Source organism: Delphinapterus leucas, chromosome 20 (assembly GCF_059928025.1).
Source record: "Delphinapterus leucas isolate spDelLeu-1000000601 "Yukka" chromosome 20, BTC_Dleu_Yukka2, whole genome shotgun sequence".
In the NCBI taxonomy this organism is placed as follows: domain Eukaryota; kingdom Metazoa; phylum Chordata; class Mammalia; order Artiodactyla; family Monodontidae; genus Delphinapterus; species Delphinapterus leucas.
In genome coordinates, this window is record NC_143148.1 from 54,534,592 (window position 1) to 54,558,367 (window position 23,776).

Here is a 23,776-nt window from a genome sequence, read left to right on the forward strand (position 1 = left end):
AAGGACGTTAAGTAAAAAGTAAGGAAATCTGAATAAAGGATGGAATTTAGTTCATAATAATGATTCAGTATTGGTTCATTAATTATAGAAAACGTAGCATACTAATGTAAGATGTTAATAATAGGGGAAACTACCTGCAGGGCGTATGGGAACTCTCTATACTCTCTTCCCAATTTTTCTATAAATCTAAAACTGCTTAAAAAATTAAAATCTATTTTTTTAAAAAAGACCCACTTTACCTTGAGATCTTGGGCACGAAATAAGGTAACATCTATAAACATAAGGCTCTCAGACTTTTGGGACCTAGATCCCAGCACTGTTTTAGGCACAGAGGACTGAACAGCGAAGTAGATAACCCAGTAGATTTCCTGCCCTGATGGAGGTGACCTAGTTCTTTCTCTTTCCTGCCTGTATTCTTCTCCAACGGGGTGTTCACTAAAGAAGGGACTCTAAGTTCTCTGTAAACAAAAACTATGGCCTGTACTTCCCAGGACTTTTCTACTTATAACATTCATTACTCTCTGTTTTAATGATTTACCTAATGTCTGTCTTCCCCCAAACCAGGGGTTCTTCACCTCAGCGCTATTGCCGTTTGGATCATTCCTTGTAGTGGGGTCTGCCCTGAGTGCTGTGAGCTGTTGAGCACCATCCCTGGCTTCTACTACTGGAGGCCAACAACACTCTCAGAGTTATGACAACCAGAAATGTCTCCAAACATTGCCATGCATCCAGGGGGACAAATTCACCCGTGATTGAGATCCCTGCCTTAGGTGATTCTCGACCCTGGCTGTACACTGAAATCACTTGGAGAGCTTTAGAAGCTATTGCCAATACTAAGCCCCAACCCAGGCCAACTAATTAAGACTCTCTGGGGATGGGGTCTGGGCACTGACGTTTTTTAGAGTACCTCAGTGATTCTAGTGGGACTCACGATTGAGAACCGCTGTTCTAGGCAGTAAGCTTCATGAAGGCAGGGACATATCTTTCTTTTACGGTGTTATTTCTAGGACCTAACACAGTGATCCCTTAGTGAATGAAAAATGAATAAATGAATGAATGAATAAAGGTGAAGAGAGGCAGGAAGACGTGTCAGAAGCTAAATGTAGCATTTAGGGAAAGCCAGAGCACCACTTTTTTTTTTATGGTCATGGACACCAACTGTTGAATAGATTCTTCCTACTTCTTTTTGAGGAGATGGGCATTTAATAGATTTTTTAAAAAGTATTCTCTACAAAGGCACCCTAGGAGAAAATGGTCTGGGGAGGTTTGACTGAGTCCCCTAGTACTGCCAAGAAGTTTTCACACTCTTGTCTAGATACTTAACTCACCTGTTTCTAATGGCTTCTGGTCTTGGCTGAGGATTTCTGAAATTCTGGCCATCTCAGCTGACTGAACATCATGCCCATCAGCATCAGTTTCCGGGATGTCAGTACTGAGTCTCATGTCTAGTGTTTCTTAACTGGCATACTCTTAACACATGTAATATGAAATCTTGGACAATTATGATGTTATTTTCTGTGGCATTTGAGGATGTATATCCCTAACTTGGTGGCAATCTGATGGGAGGCTGAGCTGAGTTGGCTTTTTTTGGTCATGAAATGCAGAAAAGGAGCTATAGATAGATGTCAATGTCTTAGGATGAAAGGCATGGGAACTGAATGGAGGTGAGGATTGGGAGAGAAGGTTTTGGTCCTAAGTAACTGGAAGGAGGGTGATGCCATTTAGGAGAATAAGAAGTTCCAGAAGGTGAAGCAACTGGGGGCAATTGGTGATGAATTCTGTTTGAATTTGGAATGGCAACAGGTGGAGCTCAGGAGAGGTTTCAGGACTGGACTGTGGTCTGGAAATCCAGCCACTTGCTCAAACCCAGCAGGGCTACTTTTTTTTTTTTTTTTTTATCTTACCCACAGGATATAATCATTATTTCTTTTCCCTCTAACAATACATTTTATTTTATTTATTTATTTAAACATCTTTATTGGAGTATAATTGCTTCACCATGTTGTGTTGGTTTCTGCTTTATAACAAAGTGAATCAACTATACGTATACATATATCCCCATATGTCCTCCCTCTTGAGCCTCCCTCCCACCCTCCCTATCCCACCCCTCTAGGTGGTCACAAAGCACTGAGCTGACCTTCCTGTGCTATGCGGCTGCTTCCCACTAGCTATCTATTTTACATTTGGTAGTGTATATATGTCCATGCCACTCTCTCACTTTGTCCCAGCTTATCCTTCCCCCTCCCCGTGTCCTCAAGTCCTTTCTCTACATCCAGCAGAGCTACTTTGATTGGTTGCTTATTTTGCTGCACGTCTAGGAGTGGCTCCCTCATGCACCACTGAGAACAAACCCATTGCATTTTTCCTTCTGGAAGAGCCGTTGTAAGTCATTTGCACTGTTGCATGGATGATGGGACTCCATCCTCTGTGAAGGGAGCTGGGACCAGTGACGGGGACCCCTCTCAGGCAGAGAGCTTTCATCTTTGGTGTCCCCACTTTGTGCACCCCTCACCCCCAACAAGTGCTCAAGGAGACGATGAATGAATCATAGCAGTAAAAGAACGTGAAAGAGCAAGTGTGGGTTTGAGAACCAACTCTAGTACATCCCAGCTGTGTAGCCTTGAATGAGTATATAAACTCGTGGCATCTCAGTTACCCATCTTAACATAGGAATATCAATAGTATAGAAGAATTATTCATAAAGGTTACATTCCAGGAAAAATGCATCTATTTTCATTAAAAAAATTACGTGAGAGAGACCTTCAAGATGGCGGAGGAGTAAGACGCGGAGATCACCTTCCTCCCCACAAATACATCAGAAATACATCTACATGAGGAACAACTCCTACAGAACACCTACTGAACGGTGGCAGAAGACCTCAGACCTCCCAAAAGGCAAGGAACTCCCCACGTACCTGGGTAGGGCAAAAGAAACAAGAAAAAACAGAGACAAAAGAATAGGGACGGGACCTGCACCAGTGGGAGGGAGCTGTGAAGGAGGAAAGGTGTCCACACACTAGAAGCCCCTTCGCGGGCGGAGACTGCGGTTGGCGGAGGGGGAAGCTTCGGAGCCACGGAGGAGAGCGCAGCCACAGGTGTGCGGAGGGCAAAGCAGAGAGATTCCCGCACAGAGGTTCGGTGCCGACCAGCATTCACCAGCCCGAGAGGCTTGTCTGCTCACCTGCCGGGGCGGGCGGGGGCTGGGAGCTGAGGCTCGGGCTTTGGTCGGAGCGCAGGGAGAGGACTGGGGTTGGCGGTGTGAACACAGCCTGAAGGGGGCTAGTATGCCACGGCTATATGGGAGGGAGTCCGCGAAAAGGTCTGGACCTGCCTAAGAGGCAAAAGACCATTGTTTCGGGGTGCACGAGGAGAGGGGGTTCAGAGCACCGCCTAAACAAGCTCCAGAGACCGGCGCGAGCCGCGACTATCAGCGCGGACCCCACAGACAGGCATGAGACGCTAAGGCCGCTGCTGCCGCCGCCCAGAAGCCTGTGTGTGAGCACAGGTCAGTATCCACACCTCCCCTCCCGGGAGCCTGTGCAGCCCGCCACTGCCATGGTCCCGTGATCCAGGGACAACTTCCCCGGGGAGAACACACAGCACATCTCAGGCTGGTGCAACGTCACGCCGGCCTCTGCCGCTGCAGCCCCGCCCCGCACGGCGTACCCCTCTCTCCTCCCAGCCTGAGTGAGCCAGAGCCCCCGAATCAGCTGCTCCTTTAACCCCGTCCTGAGTGAAGAACAGACTCCCTCAGGCGACCTACACGCAGAGGCAGGGCCAAATCCAAAGCTGAACCCCAGGAGCTGTGCAAACAAAGAAGAGAAAGGGAAATCTCTCCCAGCAGCCTCAGGAGCAGCGGATTAAATCACCACAATCAACTTGATGTACCTGCATCTGTGGAATACCTGAATGGACAACAAGTCATCCCAAAATTGAGGCGGTGGACTTTGGGAGCAACGATATATATATATACTTTTTTTTTTTCTTTTTCTCTTTTTGTGAGAGTGTATGTGTATGCTTCTTTGTGTGATTTTGTCTGTATAGCTTTGCTGTTACCATTTGTCCTAGGGTTTGCCTGTCCGTTTTTATTTTTCTTTTTTGTTTTTGTTGAGTATGGTTTTTAGCGCTTGTTATCATTGGTGGATTTGTTTTTTGGTTTGCTCTCTTCTATCCTTTTTTCTTTTTTAATTTCTTTTTAATTTTTAATAATTATTTTTTATTTTAATAATTTTATTTTTTTTTTTTCTTTCTTTCTTTCTTTTTTTCTCCCTTTTCTTCTGAGCCATGAGGCTGACAGAGTATTGATGTTCTGGCCAGGTGTCAGGCCTGTGCCTCTGAGGTGGGAGAGCCGAATTCAGGACATTGGTCCACCAGAGACCTCCTGGCTACACATTATATCAAACAGCGAAAACTCTCCCAGAGATCTCTATCTCAACGATAAGACCCAGCTCCACTCAATGACCAGCAAGCTACAGTGCTGGACACCCTATGCCAAACAACTAGCAAGACAGGAACACATGCCACCCATTAGCAGAGAGGCTGCCTAAAATCATAATGAGGTCACAGACACCCCAAAACACACCACCAGATATGGTCCTGCCCACCAGAAAAACCTCACCCACCAGAACACAGGCACCAGTACCCTCCACCAAGAAGCCTACACAACCCACTGAACCAACCTCAGCCACTGGGGGCAGACACCAAAAACAATGGGAACTATGAACCTGCACCTGTGAAAAGGAGACCCCAAACACAGTAAGTTAAGCAAAATGAGAACACAGAGAAACACACAGCAGATGAAGGAGCAAGGCAAAAACCCACCAGACCAAACAAATGAAGAGGAAATAGGCAGTCTACCTGAAAAAGAATTCAGAGTAATGTTAGTAAAGATGATCCAAAATCTTGAAAATAGAATGGAGAAAATACAAGAAATGTTTAACAAGGACATAGAAGAACTAAAGAGCAAACAAACAATGATGAACAACACAATGAATGAAATTAAAAATTGTCTAGAAGGAATCAATAGCAGAATAACTGAGGCAGAAAAATGAATGTGACCTGGAAGATAAAATAGTGGAAATAACTACCACAGAGCAGAATAAAGAAAAAAGAATGAAAAGACTGAAAAGAATTGAGGACAGTCTCAGAGACCCTTGGGACAACATTAAATGCACCAACATTCAAATTATAGGGGTCCCAGAAGAAGAAGAGAAAAAGAAAGCGATTGAGAAAATATTTGAAGAGATTATAGTTGAAAACTTCCCTAATATGGGAAATAGTTAATCAAGTCCAAAAAGTGCAGAGAGCCCCATACCAGATAAATCCAAGGAGAAACACACCAAGACACATATTAATCAAAATACCAAAAATTAAATACAAAGAAAAAATATTAAAAGCAGCAAGGGAAAAACAACAAATAACATACAAGGGAATCCCCATAAGGTTAACAGCTGATCTTTCAGCAGAAACTCTGCAAGCCAGAAGGGAATGGCAGGACATATTTAAAGTGATGAAAGGGAAAAACCTACAACCAAGGTTACTCTACCCAGCAAGGATCTCATTCAGATTTGATGGAGAAATTAAAACCCTTACAGACAAGCTAAGAGAATTCAGCACCATCAAACCCGCTTTACAACAAATGCTAAAGGAACTTCTCTAGGCAGGAAACACAAGAGAAGGAAAAAACCTACAATAACAAACCCAAAACAATTAAGAAAATGGTAATAGAAACATACATATCTATAATTACCTTAAATGTAAATGGATTAAATGCTCCAACCAAAAGACATAGACTGCCTGAATGGATACAAAAACAAGACCCATATATATACTGTCTACAAGAGACCCACTTCAGACCTAGGGACACATACACACTGAAAGTGAGGGGATGGAAAAAGATATTCCATGCAAATGGAAATCAAAAGAAAGCTGGAGTAGCAAGTCTCATATCAGACAAAATAGACTTTAAAATAAAGACTATTACAAGAGACAAAGAAGGACACTACATAATGATCACGGGATCAATCCAATAAGAAGATATAACAATTGTATATATTTATGCACCCAACACAGGAGCACCTCAATACATAAGGCAAATGCTAACATACATAAAAGGGGAAATTGACAGTAACACAATCATAGGAGGGGACTTTAACATCCCACTTTCACCAGTGGACAAATCATCCAAAATGAAAATAAATAAGGAAACACAAGCTTTAGATGACACATTAAACAAGATGGACTTAACTGATATTTATAGGACATTCCATCCAAAAACAACAGAATATACTTTCTTCTCAAGTGCTCATGGAACATTCTCCAGGATAGATCATATCTTGGGTCACAAATCAGCCTTGGTAAATTTAAGAAAATTGAAATAATATCAAGTATCTTTTCCGACCACAACGCTATGAGACTACACATCAATTACAGGAAAAAATCTGTAAAAAATCCAAACACATGGAGGATACACAATACACTACTTAATAACCAAGAGATCACTGAAGAAATCACACAGGAAATCAAAAATTACCTAGAAACAAACGATAATGAAAACACGACTACCTAAAACCTATGGAATGCAGCAAAAGCAGTTCTAAGACACAAGTTTATAGCAATACAATCCTACCTCAAGAAATAAGAATCATCTCAAATAAACAACCTAACCTTACAGCTAAAGCAATTAGAGAAAGAAGAACAAAAAACCCCAAAAGTTAGGAGAAGGAAAGAAATAATAAAGATCAGATCAGAAATAAATGAAAAAGAAATGAAGGAAACAATAGCAAGGATCAATAAAACTAAAAGCTTTTTCTTTGAGAAGATAAACAAAATTGATAAACCTTTAGCCAGACTCATCCAGGAAAAAAGGGAGAAGACTCAAATCAATAGAATTAGAAATGAAAATGGGGAAGTAACAACTGACATTGCCGAAATACAAAGGATCATGAGAGATTACTACAAGCAACTCTATGCCAATAAAATAGGCAACCTGGAAGAAATGGACAAATTCTTAGAAAAGCACAGCCTTCTGAGACTGAACCAGGAAGAAATAGAAAATATAAACAGACCAATCACAAGCACTGACATTGAGACTGTGATTAAAAATCTCCCAACAAACAAAAGCCCAGGACCAGATGGCTTCACAGATGAATTCTATCAAACATTTAGAGAAGAGCTAACACCTATCCTTCTCAAACTCTTCCAAAATATAGCAGAGGGAGGAACACTCCCAAACTCATTCTATGAGACCACCATCACCCTGATACCAAAACCAGACAAAGATGTCACAAAGAAAGAAAACTACAGGCCAATATCTCTGATGAACATAGATGCAAAAATCCTCAACAAAATACTAGCAAACAGAATCCAACAGCACATTAAAAGGATCATACACCATGATCAAGTGGGGTTTATCCCAGGAATGCAAGGATTCTTCAATATACACAAATCAATCAACGTGATACACCATATTAACAAATTGAAGGAGAAAAACCATATGATCATCTCAATAGATGCAGAAAAAGCTTTTGACAAAATTCAACACCCATTTATAATAAAAACCCTCCAGAAACTGGGCAGAGAGGGAACTTACCTCAACATAATAAAGGCTATATATGACAAACCCACAGCCAACATCATTCTCAATGGTGAAAAACTGAAACTATTTCCACTAAGATCAGGAAAAAGACAAGGTTGCCCACTCTCACCACTATTATTCAACATAGCTTTGGAAGTTTTACCCATAGCAATTAGGGAAGAAAAAGAAATAAAAGGAATCCAAATCGGAAAAGAAGAAGTAAAGCTGTCACTGTTTGCAGATGACATGATACTAGACATAGAGAATCCTAAAGATGCCACCAGAAAACTACTAGAGCTAATCAATGAACTTGGTAAAGTTGCAGGATACAAAATTAATGCACAGAAATCTCTTGCATTCCTATACACTAATGATGAAAAATCTGAAAGAGAAATTAAGGAAACACTCCCATTTACCACTGCAACACAAAGAATAAAATACCTAGGAATAAACCTACCTAAGAAGACAAAAGACCTGTATGCAGAAAACTATAAGATACTGATGAAAGAAATTAAAGATGATACAAACAGATGGGGACATATCCCATGTTCTTGGATTGGAAGAATCAACATTGTGAAAATGACTGTACTACCCAAAGCAATCTACAGATTCAATGCACTCCCTATCAAACTACCAATGGTATTTTTCACAGAACTAGAACAAAAAACTTGCACAGTTTGTATGGAAACACAAAAGGTGTCAGTAGTACAACTGTCAAGTATTTTCTCTTCCTGGATTAGGAGCTGAGCCTTGTATGGCTCTCAGGGAAGTCTTAAGTGCACTAGAGTTTTATTCTATTTATCTACCATTTAATTATACCTCAATCTATTTTATAGGGAACAGGCTGTGTCAACATGAGGGTGGCAATCTGATGGATTGCTTAAATCTTAAACAAGGGAGGGGAAAGTCCTTTCCTCCTTAGTTTTCCACAGGTTTCCAGATAAACAGGGCTAGCCCCAGATGACCTTTGTTAAGTAGGACAAAGAATTCCCTGTGTGCTGGGCTGCGGGCAGGGGGGTGGGTGGTGGTGAGTCCCAGTGGTGAGGATGTTGCCCATAGAAATGCGCATGTGCATTAGGAAGTGGTGAGTCCTGACCTGAGAGTATGACCCGTGGGAAGAGGCAGCTTTGGGATCCTCAGCTTGAGCTCCTGAGTTCATTGTAGGAACGCAGGCCCGGAGTTGGCCCGTCTCCTGGTTAATCAAGAGAAACCATCGATCTGGCTTTTCAGGTGAAATAGCTGGACTCTAAGTGTTTACTTAAATTTTTTACGAAATACAGTGTGTGGGCCAAGCAAAACACATATTCAGACGGTGTCCTCTTATTTGGTATCGATACATAGCAGGTCCTCAATTTGTGTTTGTCTAAACTGAAATTCCACTATGAGAATGGGCCTTGATACCTCTGAAGACACTCATCCACTGAGAAGCTCTGCTTTAAGCTGCTGTTGTTCAAAGATATTGACAAAGGGAAGACTTGGAGGAGCTTTAGGGACAGGGTCTGGGAGACACGGGACCACTGGCAGAAAGCAGAGGGTAGTCCTTGGCCAATTCATCACTGTGGTTAGAATAGCTGTGATGACCTTCTGAGATAAGAACTGAACTGAAAATCCTTTTGGTTCCAGGAACTAGAAGTAGCCAATGAAAGGAGTAGCATGGATTAACAATTTAAAAAATACCCAGTTGCCATTTACTTAACTAACGCCTGGATAGTAACTGCCATGTGCCAGGCTGTGGTCCAATTACTTTAGTATATATAATCATTTAATCCTTCTAACGATCTTATGAGGCAGGTCCTAGTATCACCTCACTTTATAGATGAGGAAACTGAGGCACAGAGAGGTTAACGGGCCAAGGTCACACAGCTGGTAAGTAGCAGAGCGAGGATTTGAACCCAGGTATCCTGGCTCAGGAATCCAGGCTCTCATCATTTCTCTCTCTACTGCATTTTGACAGGGAGAATTTTATCCAATAGTGAAAAATGATGATTTATGGTTTCGTAGACTATGTAGAAATAGCTAAAACTGGTTTATGTAATATTAATTTAAAAATTAGTTGTCAAATCATATGTGTGCTATAACTGTAATTGTTAAAGAACACTGTATAGGAAAAAAAGACTAGAAGAAAAAGTACGAAAGTTATGAAAGTTATGTTAGATTGGTGAGGTTATGGATGGTTTCTTCTTCTTTTTATCTTTTTGTTCTTAAAGTTTTATTACTTATATGATGTTTTACTAATGTCTAGAAATTGTTTACAGGCTTGCAAATTCTTCCCCCTTCATCTCTCTTTCTGAATGCAGCTTCCAAGGGACCAGCTTGTGTCCAAGAGCACATGCAGTCTGTCTTTACAGGGTGGGTGTGTTTCATTCAAGGGACCTAGCCCTGAAGAACTTCGGAAGTTGAATTATTCACATCTTGCCTAATTTAAGACTTGACCCAACAAATGACGGGATGTGTTTCTGTTCAACAGCTAATCCGGCGTCCCCATGTGGTAATAGCGTAAATCCACTAACAATTAGCCCACCAGCTCTGAAACTGTACAATTCTTAATTCTTCTGAATTAAAGTGATTCACGTCTTCGTTTTTCACACAAATTGACTTTATTAATATTTTAGAATAAATCACTATTTCACATTCACTCCTATTTTTCAAAAATGGGACTCTAGTACTCGTTGCTTGCTCCAAGCTGATGGATTTCCAGGCCACTAGAGATAGAATGATCTCAAAGGGCATAGCTTAAAACCACCCCCAGCATTTTCCCCACCCTCTCTTGGGGTAGACATCCAACTCAATATGTTTGCTGGGACTCATTTTTGAGTCAGGAGCCCTAGTGCCATAGGACTCTCTCTCTCTGCATTTTTAAGGCATTAAGGCCAATGTCCTTTTTCTTTCTTTTTTTTTTTTTTTTAACATTTATTTATTTTGGCTGCACCAGGTCTTAGTTGCAGCACGCAGGATCTTTGTTGTGGCATGCGGGATCTATAGTTGCGGCATGCAGGCTTCTTAGCTGCAGCATGTGAACTCTTAGTTGTGGCATGTGTGTGGGATCTAGTTCCCTGACCAGGGATCAAACTCGGGCCCCCTACATTGGGAGCGCAGAGTCTTACCCACTGGACCACCAGGGAAGTCCCAAGGCCAACGCCCTCTTAAATGCCCATTTAGCCAACTCATGCTTTTTTTTGATCACCTACTATATGCTAGGCCCTGTGCTCTGGAAGCTTTGAATATTTTACACTCCAGATGTTTATATGCCAAGCCCTGCCTGGGTTCCAACCTACCTCTGCCACGTGCAGCTGAATGACTTAACCCTTCTGTGTTTCAGTTTCCTCCTCTGTAAAGCGATGATAGTAAAATGACTTATCTCCCAGGGTGGTTGGAGTTAATATGTGTGAGGCTGGCATTAGAGTCATACTAGGTATGATACTTTTCAGAGGTTACTATTGGGTAACTTATGAAACACTTTGCCTTTTCACAAAGGCCCCCACCTTGTCTTTGGGTTTCTGGAGTGCACAAGGGCTACTCTATTTAGACAGGGAGCGGCTCCCCAGACACATATTTTCCCAAGGCCCTCTTAACCCTGCACAGCCCTAAGAAAACCAGGGCTAGCATAGCCTGATCTCTAACAGGAGATCAGAAATGATGTCTGGGTTAGAGCCACGCTACTGATAACAAGTCACATATGACAGGCGGGGCCTTGTGCAGAACATCCTCTGTCTTATTGACTTCCAAGGTCAGCCTAGGAGGGAGGTACTGGTATAACCCCACTTTCCAGATAAGGAAGTGGAGGATCCACATGACTATATGTAACATTTCCCAAGGCTCAGACATGGGAGAGGCAGAATCAAGCAGTCTGAGTCTTAACCAAGATGTTTAGCTGACTGTCAGTAGAGGCAAACTCCCCATCTACCAATATCATGAATGTAAAGGCCTGTAAGTCAAGAAGGATGTCATGTGCCTAGTATTATTTAAAAAAAAAAAAGATCTATTATAGCAATTACAGGGACTGTTAAGCACATCACAAATATCAACTGGTGTAGGCACCATTATCAAGCCTATTTTACAGATGAGGAAGCTGAGGCACAGAGAGGTTAAATAACCTGACCAGGGTTGCACAGGTAGGGATGGTGGGGCCAGGCTCAAAACCAGGCCTCTATGCTACCTTTTCTCACTGGTAAGGACAAACAGATGGCCTCCCGTGAACTTTGGCTTTCTTAATTCACTGTCAAATAAAAAAAACAAATCCAGATTTTGTATGGAAAGACTTTATTCTACAGTATTACTATGGGGCCAGGGGCAGGACTGTTGCAGTGAAGGGAACACTTTGACCACAGGTCTGCAAGTATCTCAAGGGTTAGACAAAAAAGAGTTTTGCTTTCATGGGGAGGGTGAACAAGTCTGAAAAGAACCAGGTGAGGGGAATGGGGATAGGCCAGGAGTGATCAGACGGCAGAGGAGGGACCATCTTCTCTGAGGCCAGCCTGTTCTCAGGAGGGGCTATCTGCTGCCTCAGGCTGATGGTGGGCCAGGACCTGGGGGAAGGAAAGAATCTATACCAAAGTTTGGTTAACGAGCATTTTGTTCCAGTGACTCTCTGGGGACAAACAGTTTAGCTTGTCATTTATGAAGCAAAGGGTTGGAATTTGGAGGGCCTGGGTCTGGCCTTGTCATTGGTAAACAAGGAGGGCATCCTTGAATCCTCTCTAATTCACGTGGAGAAGGTGACTCCTTTGCAGGAAACTATTTCCCAGAACACAAAGAGTGGAAGTGGTTTTTTTGCGGTACGCGGGCCTCTCACTGCTGTGGCCCCTCCTGCCATGGAGCACAGGCTCCAGACGCGCAGGCTCAGCGGCCATGGCTCACGAGCCCAGCTGCTCCGCGGCATGTGGGATCTTCCTGGACCGGGGCACGAACCCGCGCCCCCTGCATCGGTAGGCGGACTCTCAACCACTGCGCCACCAGGGAAGCCCTGGAAGTGTTTTTTAACTTTTGCTGTTTTCAAGGACCACAGGGCTCGGTAAAGTTCAATATGTCATCTCTCATTTTGTGGCTAGCATCTCCCGTAGGCCAGGCTCTTCCTAGGAACTTTCCGAAGAGAGTTAGATCCTGGATTCACGAAGCTGCTTAAGCTGGTCTAAGGCATTACCTTGGAAACTGTCTTTGGATCATTCTCTACTCAGAGAAAATGGGGTCAGGATCAAAGTGTCTCTTCCTTCTTTAACTTAGCATAATGTTTTCAAGATTCATCCTTGTTGTAGCGTGTATCAAAACTCCATTCCCTTCTACAGCTGAATAATATTCCACTGTACGGCTAGACCACGTTTTGTTTATCCACCCGGCCACTGATAGATGACCCTTTCTCGCCTTCCTTGGTAGGCACCCTGGCTGAGTTCATTTGCTGCGTGGAGGTGAAGGCCACAGCCTGCATCTCCGCACCACAGGATGATTCTCTCTGCGCAGAGGCAACATGCTGGCATCCTGATATGACACAAACCTTTCAGGGGAACTGGGAGCTCTACAACCCATGGCCCCAATATGCCCAGCCACACCACCCAGGAGGCAGAAGTACAGGGTGTGGTGCGTCGCAAATGGGAGGGGCCTTCTGTGAACACCTGCTCTCACCCAGCAGAGGGTGTATCATCTGGCTCCAGGGTCACGCTTCACTCCAGTCTGGCTCTGAGTTAGTTATTTCCAGGTTAATTCCTATCCTTCCTTGCTGGGCCACAAGAGGCTCATTCAGAGGCTGGCTTCCCCAGACCTTCCTTCTCTGCTTTCACAGATAAAGGAGAAGGTGGTCCAGGATAATGAAGAGTCATGCACTGGGATTCAGGTCCATCCCTTCTATCTCTGTGACCTTGGTCTCTCTCATTTTCACTTTCCCCATCTGTAAAATGGGAATGATAATCTCTACTGGAGACATGGGGAGAATAATTTTACAAGACAGATTTGACCACCAGTGACATTTGGTGGTTTCCAGGGAGAGGCCACATGCATTGCAGCTGCCACCTGGTGAACTCGCCACTGTCAAAGATCTGGCCTCAGATCTTTTTTTTTTTTCCTCTAAAATACTTAGCTTTATTAGAGAAATGGTACTAAAAATAACAAAGATTCAAACAACATTTGCTCTATTCTACTTACATATCATAAATAAGAAGATTTGATGCAAGACACACACTCCTTCACAATCTTTCCACGCAGACCCTGAAGCTGGATTTGTCCAACGTCAGGTCCATTTCTACAGGGCAAAGCTACATTTGCAGGGCTCGCAAAATTGTTATACGCATGTAGTATTATATTTTAAAACCAGAATTCTAATGTGCTAATTTACAGCACAGCAGAGATCTGTCACGTGGCCCAGACGCTTAGGTCTGCCTCGATTGGTACGGTCTCCTCCTCTGACCAGGACCAGGCAGGAAACCATGCACACACAGGTAGATGTGGACATACAAGAAACAAAGTAAAGTGCAATCAACTATGGTAACCAGACGCCTACATCTTGTGTTAGGAGGGGCAGAAGTGCCCACATCTTCTGTCTGAGGGGCAGAAGTGCCCACATCTTCTGTCTGAGGGGCAGAAGTGCCCGCATCTTCTGTCTGAGGGGCAGAAGTGCCCGCACTTCTTCCTAAGGCTGCGCTCTCTTGGGCAGTGTTTGCGGACACCACCTGCAATGGCCTCTTGGTGATACCTTTTCCTATACTTACAGGGCCCATCTTCGTTGTAATTGGCACGACCTTTAAAAGAAGAGAAATTACACAAGAAAAATCAGTACTCTCTTGCAGCAAAAATGGAAAACATTGTAAAACAAAGCTCTGTCCATTCTGCCTCTCCTCCTAGAGGCAACTACTATTATCATCTTGGTGTCTCTCCTTCTAAATCTTTCCTTTTATATTTGCATGCACAGGTAGGTAGAGCATTAGTTTCTTCCACCCCTGTTTTGGGTCATAAATTGGATTCTTTATAATAATTGCTGTACTGTAACATTTTATTTCACTTAACAAAGCATCTTGGAGCAGTATCTATTCCAGTTTATATAGTTCTACCCTATCTTTTAAAATCACTGTGTCATATTCCATCATGGGTACCATAATTTATGCAACCATTCTCCAATTCATGGATGTTAAGGTTAATTCCTTCTTTTGCTATTACATACAGTCCTGTAAAGAACATCCTTTGTCTCTGAATATATGTGAGTTTTTCCTCTAGGATAGATACTGAGACTTTTTGGGTCTCAGTATCTAAAATGGTCATAGATTTCACCCCTTCACATTTATCAGCAATATCTGTGAATGCCTGTTTCTCTGTCCTTTTCCCTTTTGATGGTGATTATCTTCTCTTTGGAGACAGTAACACTTCTGGTCAGATTCCAGGCAGGTCTTGTTAGCTTCGAAGTCAGACATCTTTTCTGATCACTGACATACTGAACCTTGAGTTGACTGTCAGCATGCTGATTTCCTGAATTTTCTGATTCTTAGGGGGATGCCTGACTGTAGCCCCCAACTGCTGACAAGACAGATTCCCTAAAGGTTTACAGGAAAGACTGCCTCACACAGCCGATGTGAAGATGATCTCTCGTCTTTAGAGCTGTAGAAACATATTAATTGTTACACGTTTATTCTGGTATGGCTCAAAGGGTAATTTTATGTCCACGTTGTCTTCATCTTCGGAATTTCAGGTATCTACGTTTGTACTTGTGGGCGTGAAACAATTTCTCTAGGGTCCGTAATATCCTCCAGAGTGGGTTGGGTAAACTCCCATCTCAAATTCTGGTAGGCTTGACATGTATTTTACATATGATCTTATCCTTTGGTTTCACAAAGCAGTGCACTTAGGGATTTCTATCTGGTTTCTGTTGCAGGTGTCTTCCTAGGATTGATGTCTATTCAGTGGTTTGGGAGAAGGCCATGGCTAGGGAAAAAGTTCTGAAGAGGTGAGAAGGGCAGGTGGCTATGAGCCTTCATCTTTCATAATCCAGAAGGAGGTGGCCCCTGTGGGCAGCCTCTGCTATTGTCCTGGGTCCACTATGAAGCAGGACACGACACTTTGCTACATCTTTAAAATGAAGAAAACAACTGCAAAGTACTAGTTTGTAATGAATGTTTTACCGAAGATTTTATGCAGTGATGGAGGTTATTACATAAAATACTACATGCGGAGATTAATAAAAAAGCTTCCATTAGATGTCTTAGTTTTCCCTCCTACGTTCTTTGGCCACCAGCCACTCCTGGACCCCTCCCCCTCATCAGCATTTCTCCTCCCACTTATGCCCCCACCTCAAATTCTACCTCACCTCCTTTCTTTTTCATACAGAGAACTTTGTCTCTTGTGGCTTCTCTGCCCATTTTCTCACTTAGCAAAAAAAAAAAAAAAAAAAAAAATCAAACTTCCTCAAGACCTACTCTCTCCAGAGAACATGGACCATCATAAATAGCATGCAGTGATTTTTTTCTTCAATGATTTTTCCTGCCATTGTGGTTTGAGCCCACTTTGTATTGCCTTGACCCCTTGCAGGTGGCGATTCTGGGATTGGCCATGCTTTGTCCAAGTATCTGGACGAGTTGGGCTTCACGGTATTTGCTGGAGTTCTGGATGAAAAGGGATCTGGAGCAGAGGAATTACGAAGAACCTGCTCCAAGCGTCTCTCCGTGCTCCAGCTGGACATTACCGACCCGCAACAGATAAAAGATGCCCACAGCAAAGTGAAGGAAAAGCTGCAGAACAGAGGTACTGCCTTCAGCCACCCGCGCCCTCGAGTGCCCTCCACCCTCCTTGAAGACGCCCAACACTGGTTCCGGCCTCTAATTACCATTGTCCTCTAGTCTGTTCTGGCACCTGGAGACCCCTGTACTGAGCACCTGCCACATGCTGGCACCTTTTGCAGGCATGAAGACATTAGGAATGAGTCAGGTGTGGTCCGTCCTCAGAACTTACAGAATTCTCCATCCCATTCCCTCCAGCATCTGCTTGGCCACGCTCCCATTAATTACTGCCCCTCCTCATTTCTTTCCTCTCACCGATATTAACTTGTATTAGACTTAAGAAAATAGCGTCATAATCACGGTCTTCCCTTAGCCACTGCCTTTCTCTTCCTCTTCCTTTATATCCAAGCTCCTTGGAACCCTGCCACCCTGTTCTCACTTCTCACCATGCCTCCTAAGTGGCCTGGCCAAGCGAATCAGTATTATCCTAAACACCAAGCTCTTAATTTCTCTGCTGTGTTTCAGTGTGTTGATTATCCGCCCCTGCTTGGGCTTTGGGGTCTCCAGCCCCCTCTTGCCCTCCTAGTTCTCTGCTCACTCTTTCTGCTTCTCCTGTGTGAACCTCTTCCTCTGCTCCTCCCCCCATTCCCCTAAATGTGAATGTTACTGAGGGCTCCATCCCCAAACTTCCCACTCCATGTTTCCCGGGATGTACTGTTCTCTCCTTATACCAGGAATTCTCACCTGGGAAGTGTTTTAAAATACCTGTGCTTGGGCCCAGGATGGGCTATGTAACTTGACGGGGCCCAGGGCAAAATGCAAATTATGTGGTGCTCCTTGTTTACAAAATGTTTAAGATGTTTAGGTGGTGCCAGCAGAAAATTAAACCAAACATGAGACCTTTCTGAAACACAGGTCACACACCCGTGATACCCACCCAACCTGGGACCTTCCCCCAACAGATTAAATCAGTATCTACAGACAATAACTCAGCTAATACTTCCACAGTGAGGCCAGTACTGTTGTTCTCCTTTTGCTGAGAATGTCCACTGTAAAGAAGATCCCATTTGGGGGTCCCAGGCATCAATACATTTGAAAGCTCCCCAGGTGATGCTAATATTCTGCCAGAGTTGAGAAACACTGCGATTTAATACGATAACTTCTGAATGTGTATTACCAACCTAGCTCTCCTCTAAACGTCAGGACCTATATGCATATAAAATTGGTTAGCAGACATCCCACCTCAATTTGTCAAAAACTGACCTCATTATCTTTTTCTCTGCTGCCGGTCTGCAAATCAGTTTACCCTCCTGCATCCGACGGCTCAGACATTGGCTCAAACACCAGCACTGCCACCTAATCTGTCATTCAAGTCAGCAGCTGGGTGGGTCACTTAGACCTGCCGCTTACCCTCGATTTCTGCATCCTATTGGTCCAGAGTCCTGTCAATTCTACGTCCTACATCTTTATCATCCCACCCCTTCCTATCATCCCCAGGCAGCTGTGGCTTAACTGGGGCCCTCATCTCCCTCCTGAACTCCCACAATGGTCTCCTTGCAACCAGGCTTTCCTTCCCCATTCCAAATGGAGAGTGGTCTTTACAATGTGCACATCTTATAGTGTCATCCATTTCCTGAAAACCTTTTTTTTTTTTTTTGCCGTACGCGGGCCTCTCACGTTGTGGCCTCTCCTTTTGCGAAGCACAGGCTCCGGACTCGCAGGCCCAGCGGCCACGGCCCACGGGCCCAGCCGCTCCGCGGCACGCGGGACCCCCCTGGACAGGGGCACGAACCCGCGACCCCCGCATCGGCAGGCGGACTCCCAACCACTGCGCCACCAGGGAAGCCCATCCTGAAAACCTTTTGATAATCAGAGCTTCCATGTCTTGCATTCCTCCCATGAGCAAGGCCTATGCTTTGCCTCATTGAATGGTTCTGTGGTTCTCCATCCACCACCAAACACCTTAACAAGGATCCGAAGGTCCTTCAGGAAAATGGCGCTTGCCAAACCCTTAGTCTGCAATACCTGCTGGTCCACTCAGTAAATTCTGGAATGGTTTCCAGAACAGAATGTACTAGTTTACATCTTTGCACGTCCAGCTTCCTCTTACCCAAATTCCCCTCTTGCCTCACTCCATTCCTCTAGACTTTTGCTTTTGTCCAGCTGCAGACTCTACTCTCAAAGGAGACCTAGCTCAAACATCTCTTGCATGACCCTCCTGGTAATCCAGGTAACATCATTCACTTCCTGTTCTAGACCTTCACCTGATATCCGTTGCACACACTGGTATTACCAATTATACAAATCTGTCCATCTCTCATTCCTCACCACAAGGTTCCTTGAGAACCAGAACCATGTCTCCAACAGGATCCTTTCAGAGGCAAGTGACACAACCCAATTCAAAATTGCTAAAGCATAAAGGGAATGTATTTTGCTTATATAACTAAAAAGGCCCATTGATTTCAGGCATGTCTGGATCCAGGCACTTAAGCAACGTCATCAGCACCCAGTCTCTGTTTCTTAGCTCTGCTTTCTCCTGTTTTGCCCTCACTTGGGGGTTTTCCGTGGAGGCCTCAAGCACTTCCTGCTTACATCCTCTTTACAGCTGACTTTCCCAGCAAAAAGAGAGTAATATTATCTGCTTCATTTGGTAGTTGAAGGAGTTATTATATACAGAGCACTTACAAGAGTCCCTGACATGAGGCAAGCAGTCAGTAAGAACCCCTATTTTCCATTCATTCAACATTAAGCACAGCCCCTGGCATATAGTAAGTGCTCAATATACATCTGAGAAATGAGATGTACATCACTCAAGATACAGAACTGTTCCGTCACCACCAGGCTTTCTCATGCTACCTTTTTAGAGCCCTATTCTCATCCTTAACCTGTTCTCTATCTCTTTAACTTTGTCATTTAAAGAATATTCTATAGATCTGCCACCTGTTTTTGTGTAGCCTGTGAGCTCAGGATGGTTTTTACATTTTTAAATGGTTAAAAGAAATCAGAAGATTTTTTTGACGCATGAGAATTATGTGGAATACGAATGTCAATGTCCATAATGTTTTATTGGAACACAGCCACTCCCATTCATTTACAGATTGTCTGTAATGGCAGAGTTCAGTGAGTAGGACGTGCAGTGCTAAAATATTTACTATCCACCCTTTTGTAGAAAATGTTTGCTGGCCCCTGTTTTAGGGCATTCTCGAGCTGCCACCTGCATGTGGACTGGTCAAAGGTGTGCATCAGGCTGAGTGAGTTAAAACCATCATTTGGAGGTGGGAGTGGAGGCATCCTCTCCTCCCATCACCATCCTTGTAATAGCTGTTGAGCTCTTACTACATGCCAGGCATCATCTCACTTAATGCTCCCAATCACTATTACATGTAAATGTCAGACCACCAACTCAGCTGTGCAAGAATTGTAATTTTATTTTCTATAAGTCAGCGCAGTTTCTATTTTGAGCCATCTTTCTGCCACGTGGCGAAAACTGTTTCAGTCATTTTGAGCTTTATCCCATTTCCCCAGGGTAGCATCTTAAATTCCTGGGGATGGGACATTTCATCTTCAATGGTCAGTGCCTCATGCTGGACTCTGCTGAGATGTCCAGTGCTCTGTCCAGTCCTCATGCAGGTTGGCTGCTACCTACTTCTTGGAAGCCATCAGAAAGGCACTGTTAGGGTTGGTGCCTCCTGCCATTTCTGTGCTTTTGCTAGCACTGAGGCTCGTTCTGCTCCTCTGCATAGCCCACTGGTTCTCACACTTGGGTGTGCATCAGGATTACCTCGAGGGCACGTTATATCACAGTGCTGAGCTTCAACAACAATTTCTGATCATCAGTTTCTGATCCAGCTGGTCTGAGGTGGGGCTCCAGAATGTGCATTTCTAACAAGTTCCCAGTTGATGCTGATGCTGCTGGTTTTGGGCCACACCTTGAGAAACAGCTGGTCTAAACCATGCCGAGGCTCAGGGAACTCAGAGAATCTGCTTCAGGTCTATCTAGCTGAACATACCCCGGATGCTGCTCCTCTGTAAAGAGGACCCAGGGACTTCTCTGGTGGCGCAGTGGTTAAGAATCCGCCTGCCAATGCAGGGGACGCAGGTTCAAGCCCGAGTCCGGGAAGATCCCACATGCTGCGGAGCAACTAAGCCCGTGCGCCACAACTACTGAAGCCTGTGCACCTAGAGCCCGTGCTGCGCAACAAGAGAAGCCACCGCAATGAGAAGCCCGCGCACCGCAACGAAGAATAGCCCCCACTTGCCGCAACTAGAGAAAGCCCGTGCACAGCAACGAAGACCCAACGCAGCCAAAAATATATAAATTAATTTTTTTGAAAAGCCCAGAAATTAGAAAATAAAGAGGACCCAGGTCACTCCCTTCTGCTCCAGATCCCCCTCCCCCAAAACATCTGGAGTTTTTGTATTACCTGTCTGCTACCGTTTAGGGCGATGATTCCAAAGCTTGGTTGTACATTGGAATCACCTAGGTAGGGACTTAAAAACTACTAATGCCAAGGTCCCCTTTCTTCGCCACCCCACAATTTCTGATCTAATTGGCTCGGGTGTGGCCTGGGCATTGGGGTTTTAAAAAGCTCCCCAGGTGATTTTAATGTGAAGTCAAAGATGAAAAATCACTAGTTGTGGACAGCGGTTCTCCAAGTGTGGTCCAGGCCTGCAGCATCAGCATCACCTGGGAACTTGTTAGAGATGCAGATTCTCAGGCCCTACCCCAGACACCCCCAATCAGATTCTCTGGAGGTGGGGCCTGGCGACCTGTGTGTGAACAAGACCTCTTGGTGATCCTGGTCAGTCAAGGGGATCAGGCTGGCTGGGGAAGGGCCTAGAGCTCAGGGACTCTGCAATCTTTTTCGCTCTTGGCAATTCTGCTCTAGTTTTCCCGGACCAAGGAATCTTTTCTAGTCGAAGGAAAAGGGAAGACAGGATCTTATATCATTGCACTGCATATAAGATATATCGTCTTATATCTGCATGTCCGAAAGGTATCATTCTGTCTCCACACACTCCTTTGAGGGAGAAACATGAGGTAGACTTTGATTAAATCTCCTCCTTGCTGTGTCATCCCTCCACAGGTATAACAAATATCTAGCTGCTCGGATGTAGGAAAGGGCTTTGAGGCAAAAGAATATTCCTGCAAAAAACCATTGCTTAATATTTCACAAGTAATCAAGGAGATTAAGGTTTGAGAGTTGAAGTGATCTGCCTAGATCCTAAATCTCAAAGGGACCCTTTTGACTTCAGAGCTTGAAGGGTTAAAAATCTTCCCACTCTCCCATCTTGCCTGGCCTCAGAGTTGTTCCCTTCTGTCCTCAGGACTGTGGGCTGTGGTCAACAATGCTGGGATCCTTGGCCTCCCAACTGACGGGGAGCTCATTCCCATGACCGAATACAAACGATGCATGGCCGTGAACTTCTTCGGGGCCGTGGAAGTCACAAAGGCATTTTTGCCTCTTCTTAGGAAATCCAAGGGGAGGCTGGTGAACATCAGCAGCATGGCAGGTGAGTTGACCTTTCCCCACAAGGTCGTGGGTGCTGGTCATGCAAGATGTGACCCTCAGTGCTCCCTGGGGGCTGAACGAGAAAGCAGGGCACTCTCACGCAGGGCTGGGTGAAGAATAGTCAAATTGTGTGTTTACCGTTGATCTGAGCACAATAAAACCTTTCTTTCCTTTCAAATCCTTGCATGTACTGACTCTTACCTACCTTCTAACTCATCTATTCATCACTGGGGATTTAGGGCTCTCACACATCTTCACAGTGCGACCGCTAATGCACAAGCTTCCTAGATTTGGAAAGGAAACCCTGCATACACTTCACGTCATCGTGACAGGGAACCTGTTTTCAACCCTCCCTGAATTCTGCACACTCTGTTGTTCCCTGTGAGATGAATAGCAAATGTCTTCACCTGTTGGCACTGTCAGAGCCCTGTGTCTCAGTTGGCTGCCTGCTAGGATTTTCCATAAGACAATTCCCATCGTTCTGCAATCTCAAGGCAGTTGGGGCAGGGTGTGACATTTGATAACTCATCTCTCTCCATTTCAGAGAACAGATAGTCAACAAGTCAAGGGTTTAACGATCTCCCTTCCATAAAAAATGCCCATGCATGTGATGTCTGATTGTTTCTTCTAGAACAGATATTTCCAAACTGGGGTTCCTCAGAGCCTTACTCAGCTTTGAGTGGTGTCCATGGGGTTGTCTTTTGGGCCACTGCACGGGTGAGAGGGAAGCCAAGAGGGTGGGCTCTGGACTCCAGGATCCTGCCTTCACATTGAGGAATACCACTCTTCACTGTTGGATCAGTTGGTTCTGAGTGATATATATTTTTTTTAAATAAAGGATCCAACTATTTGGTTGGTTGGTTTTGGTTTCTTTGTATTTTTTTTTTAAGGGAGTCATTTTTGTGTATTTTCTAGACAATCATTGTTGTCCCTCATATTTTCTTCCCTGGTTCTAACTTAGCAACTTCTTCTAACTTACTAGCTATGTGAGTGTGTCACTAGTGTTGCTGGTTGGCCTGAGGAAGGAAGGAAGGAAAGAAGGAAGGGAGGGAGGGAGGGAGGGAGGGATGGAGGGAGGGAGGGAGGGATGGAGGGAGGGAAGGAGGAAGGAAGGGAAGGGAAGGAAAAGAGGGAGGGAGGAGGAGAAAGGATGGAGAGAGAGACGTCTAAGATGGTTAAGAGCAATGAGTACTGTATTTCAAATTTTATGAGAACCCCAAAATATTTCCAATTATTTTGCTACCTTGCTAAAGCAAACAAATCCTGAGAAAATACATTTGCAATATTTCACCCTTAACTTTCTTCTGAACTTAGCCTTTACAGTTTTGACCTCTGTAGAAACCTCACTTTTCTCAGTTCCCTGGTACAATCTGGTACATCTGGAAAAGTCTCACATGCTCCTTTGCCTCACTCATTCAACAAATATTTACTGAAAAGACTTATCATTGCCTTCTCCTTGACACAGCGACAAGGAAGTTTTTTCTCTTCCTCTCTTGGTTCTCAACTTTGAGCATAAGATTCGTTCATAAGATTTTACTTATGTATCACTGATATGCACACTACCTGCTATAGGCCCAGTGTCTGGCGTGCAGTAGAAGCTCAATTAATAAATGAAAAAATGCAAGTGTGCAGATGAATGAATGGGCAAGTGACGAATTTACGCTACAGAGGATGCCCATTCATACACCTTCAACTTGACCTCTAAAACTTCTTCTAAGCCAAGACTTTGAATGGACTTGTCACATATTTCCACTGGAGGAAAATGTTTGAACGTTAAAATAAATCACACATCTCACTCCTATTCTCACCACTGGACATGCATAATCTTTTATACTCAGCCTTACTAGTTCCATTCCAGTATCTTACCATCGTCACCAAGTCAACATGTCTGAAGCTAAACTTTCTATCAGCCATTCAGAGCTTCCTCTCTTGACTTCTTTCTGTTCATCTCCTAGTCTTTTAGGTTTCAGAGCTTTGAGCCTTCTTGGATTTGTTTC

General features: G+C 44.1%; 1 protein-coding gene across 1 annotated transcript in view; it reads left to right on the plus strand.

Moving 5' to 3' along the window:
* Positions 1–23,776, plus strand: part of HSD17B2 (hydroxysteroid 17-beta dehydrogenase 2) — a 75,194-nt gene that overhangs the window by 25,250 nt on the left and 26,168 nt on the right. Inside the window, exons 2-3 of the mRNA XM_022582823.2 lie at positions 16,079–16,291; positions 21,595–21,780. Coding sequence (XP_022438531.1) covers positions 16,079–16,291; positions 21,595–21,780 — 399 coding nt within the window. The remainder of the gene's footprint in view (positions 1–16,078; positions 16,292–21,594; positions 21,781–23,776) is intronic.